The 21,172-nt window shown below is 38.9% G+C and overlaps 1 protein-coding gene across 8 annotated transcripts in view; it reads left to right on the top strand.

Annotated features, from left to right (window-relative positions):
• Positions 1-21,172, top strand: part of RFX3 (regulatory factor X3) — a 444,526-nt gene that overhangs the window by 303,878 nt on the left and 119,476 nt on the right. For all 8 annotated transcript variants that reach the window (XM_059142828.1, XM_059142827.1, XM_059142829.1 and 5 more), the window contains one exon: positions 20,848-20,945. In XM_059142828.1, coding sequence (XP_058998811.1) covers positions 20,848-20,945 — 98 coding nt within the window. The remainder of the gene's footprint in view (positions 1-20,847; positions 20,946-21,172) is intronic.

Here is a 21,172-nt window from a genome sequence, read left to right as displayed (position 1 = left end):
GTGGCTGGCTTTCCCCGTGATGATCAAATCAATTGCAAACCTGCTCCCCAAGGTTCAGGGACAACTTGGTAGTTAGATCAATAATACCTTTTGTTTACTGAGTTGAAATCATCAGAACAAATCGGTTAAGTAAACAAGATCCATGTCCATCCTCCTGATAAGACCATCTGTCAGAGCTTCGAGAAAGATACTGGTTCCTACGTCTGTCACTACAATTCTCTGACTTTTCTTGCATAAAAATTACAGTTTTGAGAAGAGCAATACTGTACAAGTCAATAATTTTAAAGACCAGTTGTTATTAAGAGAATCAACTTCTTTAAAATTTATTTCAGCCAATGAATAAGAAATGTTTTCTTTTAAATTCACTTTTCTAACACTGTTTTAGCAATTCTAACAAGTAGCTAATCATTATTCCATGTTAGGGTATTTTCTTATCTTTTTTTAAAGATTTTATTTATTTCAGAGAGAGAGAGAGAGAGAGCGAGCATGAGCCTGCAGAGGGAGAAGCAGGCTCCCTGCTGAGTAGGGAGCCTGATGGTGGGGCCCGATCCCAGAACCCTGAGATCATGACCTGAGCCAAAGGCAGATGCTTAACCCACTGAGCCATCCAGGCACCCCAGAGTATTTTCTTATTTTTAAATATTTCTCTTCTTTCTATGTTTACTTTTCTCTATTTTTTTTAAATCTAAAAATTAAGATTTTGCCGATTTCCTGGAAATTGAAATCATCATGCTTAGTTTTCACTGTTTAACTGTTCTCTTGCTTTACCATATTCATCTTTTGTCTTAAACATTTTACACAAATGCCACCAGGCAACACATTTCATTGAAAAGAATTTAAATAGTATAGGAGCATGCAGACAAAGCAGGGAAGCCAATTTTATTTTCAGTCTAGCCATTGAGGACCATCATAAATTTTCTTCAAGATCCCTTTTAAAAAATTATATAATTCAGCTTTATATCGTTTCAGGTTTTTCTAAGCTGATTTCAGTATTTCTTAGAGTATGAAGAAGAATTTTAGAAATTTAATATATAATGTGAAAACTTGCATTTTCACTTGAAGACAGCAGGTTTAAATGCTGGAACAATTTATACTAGTGGAATTGAGACTGTTTTCAGTCACTGTTTTACCAAAATGTTGTATTGTCCTTTAAAATTATTGTCCACACATAAGGTAGATAACTACTGAAAGAACCCTGTTTATCATATATATCTTGGCCTCTTATGAAATTGATTTTGGATTCTAGGGTTTGATAATAGTTATTATTGTCCTAAAGTTTTATTATATGCTTTTTTTTTTTTTTTTTTTGGTCCTTTGATAGTTTTCTTTCTGATTTACTCTGTATTTTAAATATTCAAACTTTTGGGGGAAGAATTAGGCTTTCATTGCCCCAAACCTTAAAATTAACAGGAAAGTAAAGATTCAGGTTAGTATATATGTTACTTTTAATTAGGGAGTATCGTGAGATTGGAAGCGAGGAAAGAGGAAGTGATACCGAGTGTATCTCCTTTCTCCCTGGGAATCCTGAAAAGCCGTGGAGGTGAAAGATGGTGTAACAATTGCCCTGAAGTCTGTTCTAGATTAGTTTTTTATTGCTGTGTAACGAATGACAAATTTGGTGGCTTAGAGCAATTCCCATATATTACCTCCTATTTTTCTGCAGTCAGAAGTCTGAATGGACTCCACTGGGTTCTCTGTTCTAGGTCTTCCCAGACTGAAATTCATGGGTCAGTCACCTTGGGCTTTTTTACCTAGAGGTGCTGGGGAAGAATTCACTTCCATACTCCGAGAGGTGGTTGGCCGAATTCATTTCCTTCCTTTCAGTTGTGGGACTGAGGACAATGTCTTCTTGCTGGCTCTTGGCTGGGGTCCACTCTATGCTTCCAGAGGTTGCCAGCATGACTCCTCTCCCTCTGTCTGGACAGCAGTAATCACATGGCTAGGCCTTCTAGGCTGGCCTTGACTTCTGACTTCTCCTGCCATCAGCGAGAGAAGCCCTCCACTTATTCTAAGAGCTCCTGAGGGACGCCTGGGTGGCTCAGTCAGTGAAGCATCTGCCTTCAGCTCAGGTCGTGATCTCAGGGCCCTGGGATCTAGGCCCCCCCGCCCCCACCACGTTGAACTCCCTGCTCAGTGGGGAACCTGCTTCTCCCCCTTCCTCTGCCTCCCGCTCTGACTACTTGTGTTCCTTCTCTCTCTCTCTGTCAAATAAATAAATAAAACCTTATTTTAAGGGCTCCTGAGACTGGATCAGTTTTACTTTATTTTGAGCTCAGCTGTGCCATGTAACATGATCACAGGAGCGATGCCTCATCACATTCATGGGCTGCAGGAGTGAGGGACTGGAAGCGGTGGGTGGCGACATTTTGGGAATCTTACCGACCAGGTCACTTTCAAGTCCAGCATCAGCCTTTATAAAAGCTCACACATCACCAGCGAGCTAGGGTGAAGTAACGCATGTGTGAAAGGCCATTAAAATGAAGACCCTAATTCTAAAACGAGATATAATTTCAATATAATCCAAATAAAACATATAGCAAGGTTTTCTTGAAAATCAAAACTCTGATTATAAAGTTAATGGCAAGGAGTATACACAAGAACAGCCCAGAAAATTTGGCAAAAAGAAAAGCGCTGGGGAAAGAATTTGCTCTTCCTAATCTTGGAATGCTTTAACAAAACAATAGTAATAAAAACTGAGTGATGACAGACCAAGAGTAAACAGGCAGATCTATGTATAAATAAAAACTTGGTTCATGATAAACATCTTATTTCAAATAATAAACGGATAGTGCCATAGATGGTCTTGAGAAAAATTGAGTATTTGGGAAAACAACAACAAAGTTGGACCTTTATCTTAATGCCCAAAATAAGTTAGAGAGCTAATCAATTTTAAAACTACAAAGCCAAGACAAACAAAAACAGGAAGTATTTTTTCTTAATCTTAGAAAGAGGACAGTCATAGAACATAAAGCATCATAAGACTTCTAGGAAAGAAGTTGACCTATTTTGCCAAGTAGTAGTTAATAAACACCATAAACAAATTTAAAGGCATGAAATGCATGGGAATAAAAATGTCATCACCTTTAACGAGTCCTGTAAATCATTAAGGGAAGACAAACAATGCCTTAGATAAATGGGCAAAGCATATGAATGGGCTATTCACAAAACATGAAAAACACATGGAGAGATCCACCCCCTAGAATGATAAAATCCAGGTGCAGTCCTTCTCTGCAGTATTTTTCATGATAGAAGAAAAGTAATGTGAATGTTCATCACTTGTGGAATGGTTAAATACGGTCACCTTCTTCTGTACTATGGTGTACTTGTGAAACCCGAAATAGTTGTGCCTATGTGTGGCTTTAGACACACATCATACACACTTGGAAAGGGCTCTCAGAGGTATGGTTCAGTGAAGGAAAGCAAGTAGCAGGAAAAGGCATTCCATCTCACCTGGTTCATCCGTGTACTCTCTAATAAAAAGATACATAGCAGAGACACAGTGTTCATTGTGTAGACTTCTTATAGTTAGGTGGCACCACGTGTGTATTCTGAGTATTGGGTTATAAGCAAAAGTGACACATACTGTTTATCAGTCAAGGCATTTGGGAGCTCTGAGACCTCCTCTACAATCTCTCACCTCCTCCAGGGCTGCATCAGGGTCGCACATCTACACAAGGAGAGAGCTCCTGTTACCGAGCGTCTCTAAGTGATCTGGGCGCTGGGCCTCCTACACTCTCCAGTAGCTCCGCGACTTAGGTATTGTCTGTTGTTACAGGTAGTGTTAACTGTCCTGGTTAGTCCAGAGACCATATACACATAAAGATGTATTTACTGTTGGAGGATTGGAGGGATGCACATTGTCCCACGGTTAGTCATTATTTCCTGGAAGAGGAATAGCAGGACATGAGTGTGAGTATAAAACAAGAAGGGATCACATCTTACTGTGATGCTTTCTCTGTTACATGAGTCTTATGAAACAGTAAATACTGATAGTTTTGATTATAAAAGTATTGGGATACATAAAATGCAACATTGCCCCAAAAGTAGGTGATATGCCAGCCATTTGCTTTAAAAGTAACTTGATCCCCACTGTGGTAGAATTATGACGGCTACCCCTTCTGTTTCGGGATTTAGCGAACTAGTAAGTTGATACAAAGAAGTAACCAGTTCTGTTTTAATTCCTGCCTGAGATGTAAATCTCTCAAAAAGGTAAAGTCTTTTGATGTTGTCTTTAGCACCTGGGTGGCTCAGTGGGTTAAAGCCTCTGCCTTCTGTTCAGGTCATGATCCCAGGGTCCTGGGATCGAGCCCCGAATTGGGCTCTCTGCTCAGCGAGGAGCCTAATTCCCTTCCTCTCTCTCTGCCTGCCTCTCTGCCTACTTGTAATTTCTCTCTCTGTCAAATAAATAAATAAAATATATATTTTTATTTTTTTTTTAATTTTTTAAAGAGTTTTTTGTTTTTGTTTTCGTTTTTAGGATTTTATTTATTTATTTGTCAGAGAGAGAGTGAGCACAGGCAGACAGAGTGGCAGAGGGAGAATCAGGCTCCCTGCGAAGCAAGGAGCCCCATGCGGGAGTCGATCCCAGGACGCTGGGATCATGACCTGAGCCGAAGGCAGTGGCTTAACCAGCTGAGTCACCCAGGCGTCCCTAAAATATATTTTTTTTAAAAAGAGTATGATTTATAGTGTGTGATATGTGGAGCAGTTTGTTGTCTTTTGCAAATAGCCTCACGATTTTTGCTTTATCCAGAGTTTACTATATATATTTTTTTACTTACTAGTTTTCTATAAAATTACTTAAATGAGTTCATTTAAAAAGATACTAAATTTCTATGTAAAATGAAAAACCTATTATCTCTTGACATAGCTGGGTGACACATATTAAGTGAACTGCAGTGAAAAGGAAACAGTGTTATATGATTTGGCTTGCTGCTCTGTTTGCAAGTGACCAACACTGAGGCTTACTGTGCTTTTAAAAAAGATTATTAAGTGTCAGAACTGATAAAGACTGAGACCATTTCCTTATCAGACTGATTTAAAGATAATTGAAAATGGATTATGTTCTTATGTTTATAATTATTTAATGTCTTGCCTCTGTACCACCAGTGTCATTCCTCCTACATTTGGGGAAATAGTGGTACTGGTTTTTTGTTTGTTTGTTTTAAATTGTTTTATGTTAGTCACCCTACAGTAGGTCATTAGTTTTTGATGTAGTGCTCTGTGATTCATTGTTTGTGTACAACACCCAGTGCTCCCTGCGATCCGGGCTCTCCTTAATACCCACCACCCAGCTCACCCATCCCCCTCCCTCCCTCCCCTCTAAAGCCCTCAATTTGTTTCCTGTAGTAAACAGTCTCTCATGGTTTGTCTCCCACCCTGATTTCTCCCCCTTCATTTTCCCTTCCTTCTCCTAATGTCCTCCATGCTATTTTTTATATTCCAGAAATAAGTGAAACCATATGCTAATTACCTTTCTCTGCTTGACTCATTTCACTCAGCATAATCACCTCTAGGTCCATCCATGTTGATGCAAAAGTTGGGTATTCATCCTTTTGATGGCTGAATAATATTCCATGGGAAACACTGATATTTTTAGAAGAATTCTAGCATTTGAATCAGAAGACCCAGAGTCATTGCTGCCTGTCATTTACCGTGTCTTTGAGTTGTCACGATGTCCTTGTATTTATGTCACCATTTATAAAAATGCGTAGCATCTTCATTACATCTCAGGTTTTTTTTTCTTTTAAGATTTATTTATTTATTTATTTATTTATTTGATAGAGATCACAAGCAGGCAGAGAGGCAGGCAGAGAGAGAGGAAGGGAAGCAGGTTCCCTGCCAAGCAGAGAGCCCTACGTGGGGCTTGATCCCAGGACTCTGGGATCATGACCTGAGCCGAAGGCAGAGGCATTAACCCACTGAGCCACCCAGGTGCCCCGCATCTCAGGTTTTTTGTGAATGAAATGATACTGCATATCACTATAAGTAATAGTATTAGCACCAGTTTATGATCCTATATACTAAGAGGGTTTGCTACTTAGGTCACGTGCTTCGGCTCCTAGCACAGTCTCTGAATTCCCTGCACTCCATCCCAAGGGAGTCAGCGTCTTGACTCCTGCAAATACGCATCGTTACCGTAGACACTCAAAGCGAATGTGACTCCCTATCTATGAATTCTTACCAGGAGACATATTTGAAGTGCATAGTCTAACAATCGGTCTAGACTTAATTTTATGCAGTTAGATCTTCGGATGCGCTGCTTACATTTCTTGGTAATTTATGTTTCCACATAGTTTCATTTATTACTAGAAAGACTAGAGGGAGCCTTCTGTTTCAGAGACTTCTCCTAATGTGCAGTGAATTTGGTGTACCTAGCTCATTTAACCTTTCTGGTCACCAGAGTATTATTTAGTAAACTCCTTTCCCCAGAAATTATTGCTTCCTTTAGTGGAATCTTAGTATTGGTCAGTCCTGCTGGGCCGCAAAGGAAATAATGTTTAAGACATAATAAGTGTTCCTCAAGCAAAAACAAACTCACAAATACAGAGAACAAGCTGATGGTTTCCAGAGGTGAGGGGGTGAGGGATGGGTAAGATGGGCGAGTGGGGAGAGAGGGCGATGCCAGTTTCCAGTGACAGAGGGAAGAAGTTATGGGGATAAAGAGAGCAGCGTAGGGAATGTAGTAATGGTGTTGTGATGACATTGGATGGTGACAGATGGTAGCTACTCTTGTGGTGAGCATAGGGTAGCTGCAAATCACTTATCAAATCACTGTGTTGTACATCTGCAACTAATCAACTAATGTAACATTATGTATCAACTATACTTCAAAACAATTAATCAATTAAAAAAAAAAAAAGAGGCACCTGGGTGGCACAGTCAGTAGAGTGTCCAATTCCTGCTTTCAGCTCAGGTCATGATCTGAGGGTCATGGGATCGAGCCCTGCCTCCAAGATTAGTGCAGTCTGCTGGAGAGTCAGTCTCTCCCTCTCCCTCTGCCCACTGCTCACCAGCTCTCTCCGTCTCTCTAAATTTAAAAAAGAAAGAAAGAAAGAAAGAAGTGTTCTTTACTTTTACAAATGAGTTGTTACATTGTTACTTTTGACTCACAAAAACAGGTTTCTGTCTTTTCTGTGATATCCATCAAGTTTGTCATTGAGAAATCATTCTAAACTAAATTTGTTCTGAGTCACGTCCCTCTTCCCAGAAACACTTCCTATCTTGCCTTTGGGAACTTGCTTCTCCCCTTTGAAGTAGCTTCTGCTCTTTGATACAAGTCAGATACATGATTCTTTGGGGGACATGCTAGGCAGTTAGGGAATATTGAACTGATTCGCTCCTGATTGAGTCCCCTATGTTCATATCATCACATAGTAAGCCAAAACCTTCCTTACCCACTGCTTCAGCATTCATATGATTCTTCTTGAAGTCCAAGTATAACAGTAATTCTTACATTTTCCTAACAACTTCTGATTGCCTACAGCAACTATGTAGTTTTGGTACATAATTCCTATAAAGCCAAAGTTCCATGTTTAACTCTAGCCCTGCTGAAGACGTAGACTTTGTGGTATTTATGGGATCCGAATATGTTAGAACGATCATTTATTTTCTGAAAGTCTACTGTGAGATCATGATGCCCAAAAATCTGAGTCTCCTGAAAATAAGAAGCTACACAGTTTGTGAGTCAGCTAACACAGGGCCAGTGAGTGAGTTCACAGTAAGTGAACAGATTCAATTTTCTACATAAAATGAATTTTGTCATTTAAATGAGTAACACCGTGTTTCCCAATAGCTCACATCATCGCATTCTTTGAAGTGGAAGGCCTTTCATTCCTAAAAGATTAAACAGGCGTTTTGTGGTTATCATTGAGTATCTCAGGAAGAACTTTGTAAATTAATGTTAAAGATCTAGGGAAACCACTTGTTTTTCACAACAAACCCCATGAGGGAGATTTCAGTAACATTTTTCCCTGAGCCTGTCCTGTCAATTAGCCATGGTTTTGTTCACTGTGGTGCTGTCATAAACATCCTTTACCTGCAAATTTTTTTGAACATTCACAGTATTTGTGGAATTCTTTCTTGACTAGATGCAGTTAATACCTTGTGACATGTCCTGTATTTTACTTTTAACCAAGACCAAAAAAAATGGGTTCAGGTTTATTCCTGTTTTCATAACCTGTGTCTGTTTAGAAAACTAGTTTTTCCTTCATGCTTTTTCTGTCCTCACGTCTCCCCTTCTAGCATTCCCTCACAGTGCGCTCGCAACTCTTTGACTTATCCTTCCTCAATCCCTTCAATTCCCTGCAGTTTTACCAGCCCAGAAATACTGAATGAGTTCCATTCCGTCTCTTTTCTCACAAAGCTGCTTTTCCAATTAACTGTCCGCTGCTGCCCTGGGTGTCTTACTCCTCCCCACTGTCCTTTTATTAATAGCTGTTCTGATGTGGAGTCTTTTCCTTTTGCTTCACTGTGGTCAGTCACACGACGGCCTCTAACAGAGCCCCTCTAATATCCCATGTTTTTAATCTGAGAAGAGCTCTTCCACGTCTCTTGTGGGCCTATTAAAGACATCTTATTGCAATTTTTGACAGTTCTCAGTATAGATTTTCCTCAGCGACAGGGTTACATGTGGGTAAATGCCTCGTAAGTTGAAAATATCCTGTTGAAAATGCTTTTAATACAACTCACCAAACAAAATAGCTTAGCCCAGCCTACCTTAGATGTGCTCAGGACCAACAGTTGAACAAAGTTCTCTGGCATAAAGCCCATTTTATGATGAAGTGTTGAATTTCTCATGTAATTTATTGAGTCCACTTTAAGTGAAAGGCAGAGTGGTCTTTGGGTGCAGCATGGTTCTGGGAGTGTACCTGTTGTCGGTTTTTTACCCTCGTGATCATGTCAAGAGAACGTGGTCACGAGAGAACATTGTAGCACGGATCTTTAGCCCGGGAAAAGGTTGAAATTCAAAATTTAAAGTCTGGTTTCTACTGAATGCCTGTTGCTTAAAATTGTTAAGCTGAATCATTGTTAAGTCAGGGACTGTCTGTACTAAGGTTTGAAATGTCTGGTTCCAACCACAAGTGTAAGGAATAATCTTACATAAGAAAGGCAATGAATATCTTGACATAATAAAGACATTTTTACAACAAAACTAATGTTGTTCTTAGCTGACTAATAAGCTTAACAGTTATAAATGACTTCATTCACTATTGAAAGGGATTTGTTTTGAAGTGTGATTCATTTTATTTTATTTTTTGAAGCACGTCCAAAACAGCATATTGTATAAATTTGTCCTCAAAATATAATAATTGATTCTGTCGAGCTAGCACATTTTCCTGTGGTATGTACTTTGTTTTGGTGTTCACTTCCATTATAAATAATAAGAATTATAGAAGTGTACAAAAATAGGCAAATGCACTTGTAATACCACATTTGACTAGTAATAGGAGCTTTATTTAAATATGTATCAGTAAGACAGGGTTAAGTTGCTTAATTCATCTGATGTCTATGAATGTAAATACATTGTTGCATATATTTATATTTTGGGTTTTTTTTTTTCCCCTTTGTTTGACAGAGAATGGATAGATTTCTGCTAGGGAACTTTATTTGGTCAGTCCTCATTACTGTCAACATTCATTCATGTAGTAAGTAACCTTTCAGAAATTAGCCCAAGGACATTTTTTTTCATTGAACAGTTCATTATAGAAATAGTTGGTTGTTCCTCCTAGTTCTACCTTCCTCTAGCTCTTTTCAGTTCCCATATTCACCACTTCGTTGTTTATTAAAATTCAAAAATGGTGAAAAACTTTTGTCTTGGGAAATGCAGCTGAATTTATTTTGGGAAGGACAATGAAGTTAAAAGAAAATCAATTTCCTATAGAATTTATTTAATCATATTTTTCCTTTCCCCTAAGAGCTTTGATAAGGTAGGCAGTAAGATGTGACAGTTTATAGATTTCACAAAGATGGATGGAATATATAGTTCCTAGGAATGGTAATGAAATGCCTACATGATGTGAGTTTCTCCATCTCTCTTAGTAATGCTGACCTGAATTGTTCCTGTGATTTGGAAACGTTGGGGTTTGGAGCGAATTGTCAAGAACAAATTCTGGAGACATCTTCAGTGCAAAAAGGTGGTTTTATTAAAGCCCAGGGACAGGACTTGTGGGCAGAAAGAGCTGCCCGGGGTTCTGATAAGTGGCCGATTTTATATACTTTCAAGTTGGAAGGGGGTTACAGTTAGTGTAAGTCTCTAAGGAATTTGGGAGCAAGATTTCCAGGACCTTGAGGGGGCTGTCTGTTGTTAGGGCAAGGTCATTTATTAACATCTAATTAAATCTTACTCATGAGACCCTTCAAATGTGTATCAGCGGGCCATATGCTTGGACGATGATTGCTAAGATATGTCTTGGGGGCAGGTAGAGATAAAGGATATTTCCAAAGGAATTTTCATATGTTAAAGGAGACTTACAGGATCCTGGAGGTTGGGCTAATGTTAAGCTAAGAATGCCATTTGCCCTTAGCAAACAAAGTATTAATTGTGAGGCAGTAGAGGTCCTAGAGGAAAGTCATTCCAACCATCTGGGGGAAACTTGTCAGGGAAGCTGTAAGTTATAAAGAAATTTCATTTTTTTTTTTCTTTTGCCTTTGTTTCCCACATCACTGCACTAAAGTAGGGCAAGTAAAATAGAAAATAAACCTATATAACATTTAGTAAATATTTGAATACAAATTGAGTTGAACATAAGAACAGTATCAAATATTTGAACAAATTTAAATCACAGTTAATTATTTTAGGAAAGAGAAAAGAGCATGCATTTCCTCCTAATATTTCACTTTGGTCTTTAAAGATGCATTAAAGGGCATTCAGAGTCATCAAAACAGTTCACTTCAGAATAATAAGCATTCCTTGGTGGTTTCATTATTTAAAAAAAAACAAAAACAAATGCTCTTATCCACATTTAGAAGATACTATACATTTTACAAATATTCACTGGACATTTTCTTTGCGAGGTACAGGACATTATTTAATTATTAAATAATTATTAAGTATTTATGGTGTGTTTATATCGTGTTGGCTCTTTGGGATATACAAAACAAACAAACCAGCAAAAAACCCCAGCTCTGCTCTGTATATGGGAACTTGGGCCAAGGGCAGGGTGGGCTACAGTTCTGCGCTTCTGATTTTCCAGCCTGTGACTGGTTTTGTAAACGCTGCAAGACCTGTTCTGTAGACACAGATCTCTTCCTGGGTCTGTTTGAGCTAAAAGAGGGGCGTTTCTGTGGTTCTCCAACCCCTCTTTATTAATAATCCATCCCCGCTGTCAAACAGAAGGAGGGAGGGAAGAGGAGAGAGGGAAGCAGGAGAGAAAGAAAATCCAACAATCCCTCGGCTAAAAACTAAGAGATCCAAGGATCTTAACTTCTCGTTGGTGAAATGAGGCATGCATCCTTAAAGTAGTTATTTTCCATAAAATTGTTGGTTTTCCTTTTTTTCTTCTCCTTTTCTTTCTCTGCCCCTATATTCCCCATCGTTTTACTTCCTCCACCATCATTACGCTCTTGAAAGAATACCTTCTCAGACCACAAGCGGAGGGGCGCCTGGGTGGCTCAGTGGGTTAAAGCCTCTGCCTTTGGCTCAGGTCATGATCCCGGGGTCCTGGGATCGAGCCCCACATCGGGCTCTCTGCTCGGCAGGGAGCCTGCTTCCTCCTCTCTCTCTCTGCCTGCCTCTCTGCCTACTTGGGATCTCTGCCTGTCAAATAGAAAAATAAAATCTTAAAAAAAAAAAAAACCCACAAGCAGAATGGGCAGTTGGATTTCTCATGCTCACGGAGTTGTGTTGAAGGCCTCTTCAACCCAGTTTCTAATGGTTGGTAGAAAAGCCGTACATACCAGGGGCACATGGGTGGCTCAGGGGTTAAGCATCTGTCCTGGGCTCAGGTCATGATCCCAGGGTACTGGATCGAGCTCCACATTGGGTTCCCCTCTCAGCAAGGAGCCTGCTTCTCCCTCTGCCCTTCCCCTGCTTGTGTTCCCTCTCTCACTGTGTCTCTCTCTCTCTGTCAAATAAATAAATAAAATATTCAAAATCTTAAAAAAATATATTCAAAATTTAAAAAAGACCAAAAAACACCCCATAAATAAAATCTTAAAAAAAAACAAACCCATACACACTGGATACTAATTTATATTACCTCCCAAATATGCTGTAATTCAGTATTTTTACTGTTTAGTTTGGTCTTTATTTACTTTGTTGATTCTTGGCGGGTAGTGTGAAGAATGATGCCCTGTTTTTACATAGTACTGTGAAGTCTCACTGTGATCAAGGGATATATTTATATATTGCTGTCTTAGGTGAGTTAGCCAGCATCTATCCAGACTTCTTTCCCAAGTTTCTTGACTTTTTTCTGAGTTTTGTTTCTACTTTGATTACAGAATCTCATATTCCAAAGGAACCCTTGATGAACATTTATTGTGCGTATTTATGGCTGAAACCAAGAGGGATATAAAGCTGAAATTTACACAAATATAGAAGACAGACTGTTATTTTTTGAAGTCTTTAATAATTTCACTAATTATTCAAGGTGTATTTTAATTATCACATTTGTCAAGACCATGCTTTGTATCTATATTTAATAGTTTTGTATACTCAGAAAAATGCTTAATGATGGAGGAGATAGAATTTCTTTTTTTAAAGATTTTATTTATTTATTTGACAGAGAGGGAGACAGTCAGAGATGGAACAGAGCAGTGGGGAGGGAGAGGGAGAAACAGGCTTCCCGCTGAGCAGGGAGCCTGACGTGGGGCTCGATCCCTGAACCCCAGGATCAGGACCTGAGCCAATGGCAGATGCTTAACAACTGAGCCACCCAGGTGCCCCGGAGGTAGAATTTTTACACACAAGGAAATTACTACTTAAATAAATGGACTATTTCAGTAGATGGACAGCAGATAATCAGCACAAGGACTTAAAGCCATTTGTACTATGTTCAAATTAAATGATTTTGTCAGCTCTCACCATATCGGGTATTATGAAGGAAACCATAGGTTACTACTAAGCCACGAGCTATCACCTATATTAAGAGCCCTAAAAGAGAAAAAAGAAAGAAACAGTCTCTCATGGAATAAAGTAAGCTACAGAAGACTTTCTGGACAAAGTAAATTTTAAATCAGGCCTGGAAGGAAATAGTGGGTTTATGGTGGTGGTTGAGATGATTGATATAGACAAAACAAGCAGATCCTAGGAGAAGGTAGCAAGAATACGTAGAATCTTTTTTTTTTTTTTAATAAATTTTTAAATTTTTTATAAACATATATTTTTATCCCCAGGGGTACAGGTCTGTGAATCGCCAGGTTTACACACTTCACAGCACTCACCAAAGCACATACCCTCCCCAATGTCCATAACCCCACCCCCTTCTCCCACCCCCTCTTCCCCCAGCAACCAATATCCTTGATGAACACAGATGTGAAATTCTCACCAAAATACTAGCCAATAGGATTCAACAGTACATTAAAAGGATTATTCACCACGACCAAGTGGGATTTATTCCAGGGCTGCAAGGTTGGTTCAACATCCGCAAATCAGTGAATGTGTAGAAATCTTTTTTTTTTTTTTAAAGATTTTATTTATTTATTTGACAGAGAGAGATCACAAGTAGGCAGAGAGGCAGGTAGAGAGAGAGAGGAAGGGAAGCAGGCTCCCCGGTGAGCAGAGAGCCCGATGCGGGACTCGATCCCAGGACCCTGAGATCATGACCTGAGCCGAAGGTAGCAGCTTAACACACTGAGCCACCCAGGCGCCCGAATGTGTAGAAATCTTAAAGGGGCATTGTAAGGACACAGAGAGGCTATGTTCAGAAGTACCCATCAAGGTGCAAATGGCATTGATAAGATTTTATGTCCTAGTTTGGGTTATTTTTCCTCTAAAGCGTGATAGGTAATTTGTCTTCAATTGGCTTTTTATTCATTCCTGAAATATTTATTAGAATTCACCCTTGAAGTCAACTGGACCTGGAGTTTCCTTTGGGGAGATAAATTTGATTAGATATATATATATCTAATCAAATTATACACACACACACACACACACACACACACACACATATATATATATAGTCTTTTGTCTCTTTTGTCGCTTTTTTTACATTTGCAAGTATTGGTTTTTGTGTCTTTTAAGGACTTTCTCCATTTAACCTAAGTAATTGAATTTGTTGATATTAAGCTGCCTTTATTTCTATTTTCTGTCTTTAGGATGCTTTTCCCTTTTCATCCTTAGTATTCATAATTTGTATCTTCTTTCTTTTTCTCCAAATCTATTTAATGTTTAAAGTTTCATTGATTTTTTTCCAGTTGCCTTTCAGATGTCTGTTTCATTGCTTTTTTGCTTTTAATTTCTTTTCTCCTACTTCAGTTTTAATTTGTTCTTCATTTTTCTTGCTTCTTGAAGTTGAATCTTCAGATTTATTGCTTTGGGGATTTTTTTTTGTTGTTGTTAATAAAAACATTTAAAACTGTAGGTTTCTCTTTGTGCACAGCTTTACCTGAACTCCATAGATTTGGATGGATGGTATTTTCATCATCATTCAACTCAGAAATGTTTTAAAATTTCTCTTGTGATTTCTCCTACGGATCATAGGTTAAAGTGTATTTTGTGTTCATCATATAAATGTTTGAATGTTTTCCAGATATCTTTTCATCTTTGACTTCAAATTGAATTCTTTTCTGGTCAGAGAATATATTGTTATTGATTTTATTTGTTTGTTTGTTTGACAGAGAGAGGAGAGCACAGAGGAAGAGGGAGAGGGAGAGGCAGACTCCCCATTGAGCAGGGAGCCTGATGTGGGACTGGATCCCAGGACCCTGGGATCATGACCTTAGCTGAAGGCAGATGCTTAACTGACTGAGCACCCAGGGGCCCCTGTTTAAATTATTTAAAATTTGTTAGGACTTGTTTTCTTTATCGACATTTGAGCCTTCTTGCTTCATGCCCACGAGCAGTAGGAAGAGTGCATATCTTGCTGCTGTGTTGCAAATTGTGGTGTGAAAGTCATTTAGGTCAAGTTGGTTGAGAATTTCTGTATCCTTCTGATTTTCTGTCTTTGTCAACAATGGAGAGAAGGATGCTGAAGTATCCAACTGTGACTGTGGGTTTGCCTGTTTATTTCTTCTTTGAATTCTCTCAGATTTTGCTTCATGTATTTTGAAACTCTGTTCCTAGAGGCAAACACATACAGAATATTTCTTCTTGATAATTTTATTGATGCAATATTCCTCTTTATTCCTGGTAATTTTCTTTGTCTGGAAGTCTACTTAGGCTGATACTAATAGAACCACTCCATCCTTCTTGTGACTGGTGTTTGCGGAGAGTATCTTTCTCACATTTTTTAATTTTTTAACCTTTCTGTCTCTGTGTACTTAAAATGTGTTCTGGGGGGCGCCTGGGTGACTCAGTCGGTTAAGCACCCTACTCTTGATAGCTCAGGTCATGATCTCAAGGTCATGAGATTGAGCCCCATGCCCAGCATGGAGTCTCCTTAAGATTCTGTCCCTCTCCCTTTGCTTCTGACCCGCCAACCCCACTCTCTCTCTCTTAAAAAAAAAAAAAAAAAAGATAGAGATAAAGTTTCTTTTGGTGGAGAGTCTATAGTTGGGTCTCACCTTCCTAACCCATTCTGACAGTCAAGATTTAAAACTTGTGTGTTGAAGAGGCTCCTGGGTGGCTCAGTGGGTTAAGCCTCCTTTAGCTCAGCTCATGCATGATCTTGGGGTCCTGGGATCAAGCCCTGCATCGGCCTCTCTGCTCAGCGGGGAGCCTGCTGCTTGCTCTCTGTCAAATAAATAAATACAATCTTAAAAATAAAATAAATAAAATGACTTTAAAAAAAGTATGTATTGAATATAATGATCAGAATGGTTACATACAGTTCTTGCATCTTATTATTATTTTTTTATTTGTCCCATTTGTTGTTCTTTTCTTTCCTCTGCCTCTGCCTTCTATTGGAGATATTGAGTGTTTTTAAGTTTTGCATTTTATCTCTGCTATTGGTTGTACTGTTTTATAATTTAGTGTACATCCTAGGGTTTTTAACATATATCTTAGTTTACCATAGCCTCTATTCATGTACATTTTGTCCCTTAACATAAAGAATATTATGAAAGCATATTTTCATTTCTGTCTTGCATCTTTTGTGCTGTTTTTGTGATACACACATTTCCCCTCTGCCTCTGTGGTGAACCCCATTACCTGTTGTTCTTATATGTACTTTACATGGTCAGTTATCTTTCATAGAAATGAAAAGATGAGAAAACAAAGGAAAAAAAACCCTTTATTTCCCCTGCAAATTTGGTTCCTCTGGTGCCCCTTATTTCTTTGTACAGATCCCAGTTTGCATCTGTATTATTTTCTTTAGCCCCAGAAACTTCCTTTGTCATTACCTCCCCTGGAGGTCTGCAGGAGAAGAATTGTCTCAGCTTTTACCTGAAAAAGGGTTTCTCCTTCATTGTGGTAGGACATTTCACTAGTAATGGAATTCTAGGTTGAGATTCTTCTCCCCTCCAGACTTTAAAGGTGTTATTTGATGGTCTTGTGCTCGCATTATTTCTAACTGGGGATCTTTCAGTCCTACTCAATATGTGTTGCCCTGTATACATTATGCCCATTTTCCACCTACTTTAAAATGCTGCTCCTTATTATTGATTTTAGCACTTTAATGATGACATACTTTGATGCGGTTTTCTTTGTGTATTTGGATATATTGAACTTACATCTGTGTGTTTACAGTTTTAATCAAATTTGGAAAGTTTCTACCACGCTCTCTTCAACTGTGTTTTCTGTTCTTCTTCTGGGACTCCAACTGCAATTACTGTTGTCCCATAGTTCACCGATTCTCTATTCCTCGTTTCTTTTTTGTCTCTGTTCTTCACGGCACATAGTTTTGTTTTCTTTCTTTTTTTTTTTTTTTTAAGATTTTATTTATTCATTTGAGAGAAAGAGAGAGAGAGAGCATTAGTCAGGGGGAGGGCAGAGGGAGAGGGACAAGACCAAGGACGTTGGACTCCATCCCAAGACCCTGGAATCATGATCTGACCAAAGACATGTTTAACTGACTGAACCACCCAGGTGCCCCACAGCACATAGTTTTTATTACTATGTTTTCAAATTGAGCATTCTTTTCTTCTGCATTATATAGTCTGCTCTTAATCCCATTCAGTGAATTTCTCTTTTCAGGTATTGTATTTTTCAACTTGTATTTTTCAGTATTCTATTTGGTTCCTTATAGCATCTTCCCTTTTTTCTCATCATATTCATGTTTTCTTTAAAATTTGTCTCCTTTTAACTATTTTAAAGTCCCTGCCACTTCCTGTCTTTCATTTCTGTTTGTTTCTGTTGATTGGCTTTTTTCTTCTGGTTGCAGATCACGTGTACCTGCTTCTTCACACGTTTAGTAATTTTTTATTGGGTGCTGGATATTTTGATTCTTACAGTTCTCTATGTTTGGATTTTGCTGTTTCCCTTTTAAAGCATTAAACCTTGTCTTATATAGGCAGTTAACTGAATCAATTCGATCTTTTGGAAGGTTACTTTTTAAGCTTTTTTTTAATTCTTAAATTTTTTTTTTTTTTAAATTTGAGAGACAATAAGAGAGAGCACTTAAGCAGGGTGAGGAGCAGAGGGAGAAGCAGGCTCCCTGCTGAGTAGGGACCCCCCCCACACACCCCAACCCCCTACCCCCTCTACATGGGGCTCGATCCCAGGACTTCAGGATCACAACCTGAGCTGAAGGCAAACACTTAACCAGCTGAGCCACCCAGGCACTCCCTTTTTAGCTTTATTAAGATGGTTCTAAAGTAGTCTTACTGTAGAGCTAGTTAAGCCCTTCTGCTGTGGCTTCAGTGCTTCTGCTGTTTCTACAGAATGCCCTGGACGTTCAATTCACATCACTGTCCAGTTAGAACTTGAGTATCTCTGTGCACTGAATGTGCAGCTTTTTACTCAGCATCAGACTCCAGGGGATCCCCATAATTATTCTCTGCTTAATGTCCTCTCTGACTGTGCCCCCAAATTTTAGCTGCTTCAGCCTCCCCAATTCCTATGTCTGTCTTCTAACCTCAGTGAGATTACCATGCTCTGCTTGGTAACTTCCTTCCTGCTCAGCAACCTGGGGAATGCCTCCCTTTCAGCTCCAGGGATCATTATGGGGTTACCTTGTTTGTTTCCTTACTCTTAAGGATCACACTTTTATGATGCCTTTTCTCAGATGACCAGAAACATTGTTTCTACATATTTTGTCCAGTTTTCCACTTTTTCAGTGTGGGAAAAGTGTTTCTAGTATATTTATTTCATTGTGGGCAGAAGTGGAAGTCCTTCCACGTACTGATTTATGTATTTTATATATTATGTATGAAACAGATGAATTCATTTTAATTTTAAAAATCCAAGAGTATTATAAATAGAATAAAATATGGTAGTCCCCTTACCTCTCCCATCTCATTTCGTGTCACTCAACAGAGAAACCACTTTTAGAAGTTTGATGTGCATCCTTCTGTTTTCCTTCATGTACTTATATCCATTTATACACACATGTTCATGCAAATGAGAGGTAGACATATTTTTAAAAGTAAGTAAAGCAGTTCTGTAACTATTATTCTGCAATATACTTTTTCACTTGATAACGTCTTGGAGATAAATATTTTGTTACTAAATTATATATCAATTTTTATTTTTCTGATATTAGCCATATATCCTACAGAAAGATTTTCCTCTAATTTAGTTAATCACTCTACTCTTCAGTCATTAAGGTTTTTCCTTCTAGCTTTATGCGTTATAAACTGTATTTTTTTAATAACATGTACAATAACTTTTCCAGTGGTATTTCTGTAGGAGAAATCACAAAGTTTTCAAAGAGTCTGTCTATAAATTGCCTTTCTAAACAGTTTTTACATGTTTATATTACTTCTAACTAGTAGGAACCAGGCTCTTTGAAGAAATCATTGATTCTAGATCTAAAACAAGAAATATAAGAGATAAGTCTAGAATATCTTATCACAGCAGAAAGCAAGGGAGGTCAGCAAGATTACTGGGATGGCATCGAAAGATACAGAATGCCCTTTGAAGGGAATGCCATTAGTCAGAGATGGGGCATTTTACCAAGCCAAGAACTGTCAGGCTGAAAAACATGAAGTATGTTTAACAGCCAAGAATCCTAAAGATGCCAACCAAACCAAACCCCAAACCACATTGCTCACCTTGGAAGGGAGCTAGGGGATAGCATTCTGAGTACTGGTAAGGAGAAGAATCGTGTAGTTGTCTTCCTCTAACTGTATGACCCTATTTCAAAGTAAGCAAGTAATTAATGGGAGTCATTTCTTTTTATTTATTTATTTATTTGAGAGAAAGAGAGAGCACGAGTGGGAGGGGGCGGGGAAGGCAGCTGAGGGAGAAGGAGACTCTCCTGTCAGCAGGGAGCCCAATGTGGTGCTCCATCCCAGGACCCTGAGATCATGCCCTGAGCCCAAGATAGATCCTTAACCTACTGAGTCATCCAGGCGCCCTGAGGGGAATTTCTTTATAGAATTCTACTAATAAATGAGGAAGGAATAACAGAACAGAATCAGTCTACCAAAGTTATAACCTATATTAATTGAAATACAAGCCTAGAAAGTGATCCTCAGTGGCTACTAATAATCTCAGGGAAAGCACGAAGATGAAGCATTCTGAGAAGAGGGTTGTAGGTGACAACACCAGACCCCACCGATGGTATGATAACACTGAAGAAGGAGAGACCCCCAGCTGTCATACGGCAACCAGTGTGGCAGCTCTTCAAGAATCGAACCTGTTCAAGGCCCTCGATCTAACTCCCTGTCTATAGGACAAACAAGAGATAGAGGAACTTATTAATGACATCTCAGGGAAGCTGTCATCCAAGTCTAGAAATTCTAGAAATTCTATAAGATATATAGTCCTTGTTTCTTCAGTAAGTAATAGTCAAGAAATAAAAAGGATGGGAAGCTTTTAGAGATTAAAAGAGAAAGGTAGGAAATCTCACCCAAATGTAATACGCAGACCTTGTTTGGATCCTGGTTTGAACAGACCAGTTATAAGGACATTGGAATCATCAGATATAATGATGCCTGGATTCTAGATGTTATCCTGGAATTGTGAATGTTCTATATGTGATATTAGTGTTGTGTTCCTGTTAAAAAATAGTCCCTCTCTCTTACTTACCAGTGAAATGTTAGAATCTGTGCACTTGCTTTTAAATCATCCTGTAAGGGCTTAAAAGAGGAGCGTTGGTGGCAATTATTTATCTTGGATGATGAGTACAGGGGGTTATTATAGTATTTTTTCTACGTTTGCATGGGTGAAATTTTCCATTATTAATTTTTTATTTTATTTTTAAATTTTTTTTTTTAAGAAGTCGTCTCTGTGCCCTACGTGGGGTTCCAACTCACGACCCCGAGAACAAGCATCCGGTGCTCTCCTGACTGAGCCAGCCAGGTGCCCCCTGAATTTTTTAAATTGGAAAATAAGCTTAGCAGTAACAGACCAGGTGAAGAGAGCTTCATAAATCATTAGGATAAGTGAGGAGCTTTGCAAAGTTTCACCCTAAATATTTGGAGTATGTCTGTACCTACACACCTGCAGAAGAGGTATCCGCAAACGGCAGAGAATTTATTCGGCGTGCTTGCTCCTGTCGATCTGAGCCCCCCACGTGCTTATCTTGAAGTGCGCATGAGTCTCACCGTTTCCAACACCCTAGAGAGATCTTTGCGGCAAAGCTAACGCCGTGTGTTCGGTCAGACTGGCTTCTCACTGCGATCCTAATATCTGTTTTCCAGGTACAGCAGGTGCAGACTGTGCAGCAGGTCCAGCATGTCTACCCAGCTCAGGTGCAGTATGTGGAAGGAAGCGATACTGTCTATACCAACGGAGCAATGTAAGTCGATATGCCGGAGTCATTTTCATTCCCCACCCCTGCGTAGTCAGGAGGAAAACACTGGGTTTGCCGACACACCCCGCTATTCCCAGATTGTTTCCTTGTTTTCATGGTAATTTTTTTTTTTTTTTTTTAAATTTTGTTAACCAGATCAGAGTTACTGGAATGAGGCTTCTGTGTAGAGATCTGTCTGGGTTTGTGACGAATGGGCAGTGATCTCCACCTTC

Source organism: Mustela lutreola, chromosome 12 (assembly GCF_030435805.1).
Source record: "Mustela lutreola isolate mMusLut2 chromosome 12, mMusLut2.pri, whole genome shotgun sequence".
Lineage (NCBI taxonomy): Eukaryota > Metazoa > Chordata > Mammalia > Carnivora > Mustelidae > Mustela > Mustela lutreola.
This window is presented reverse-complemented; position numbering and strand designations above follow the sequence as displayed.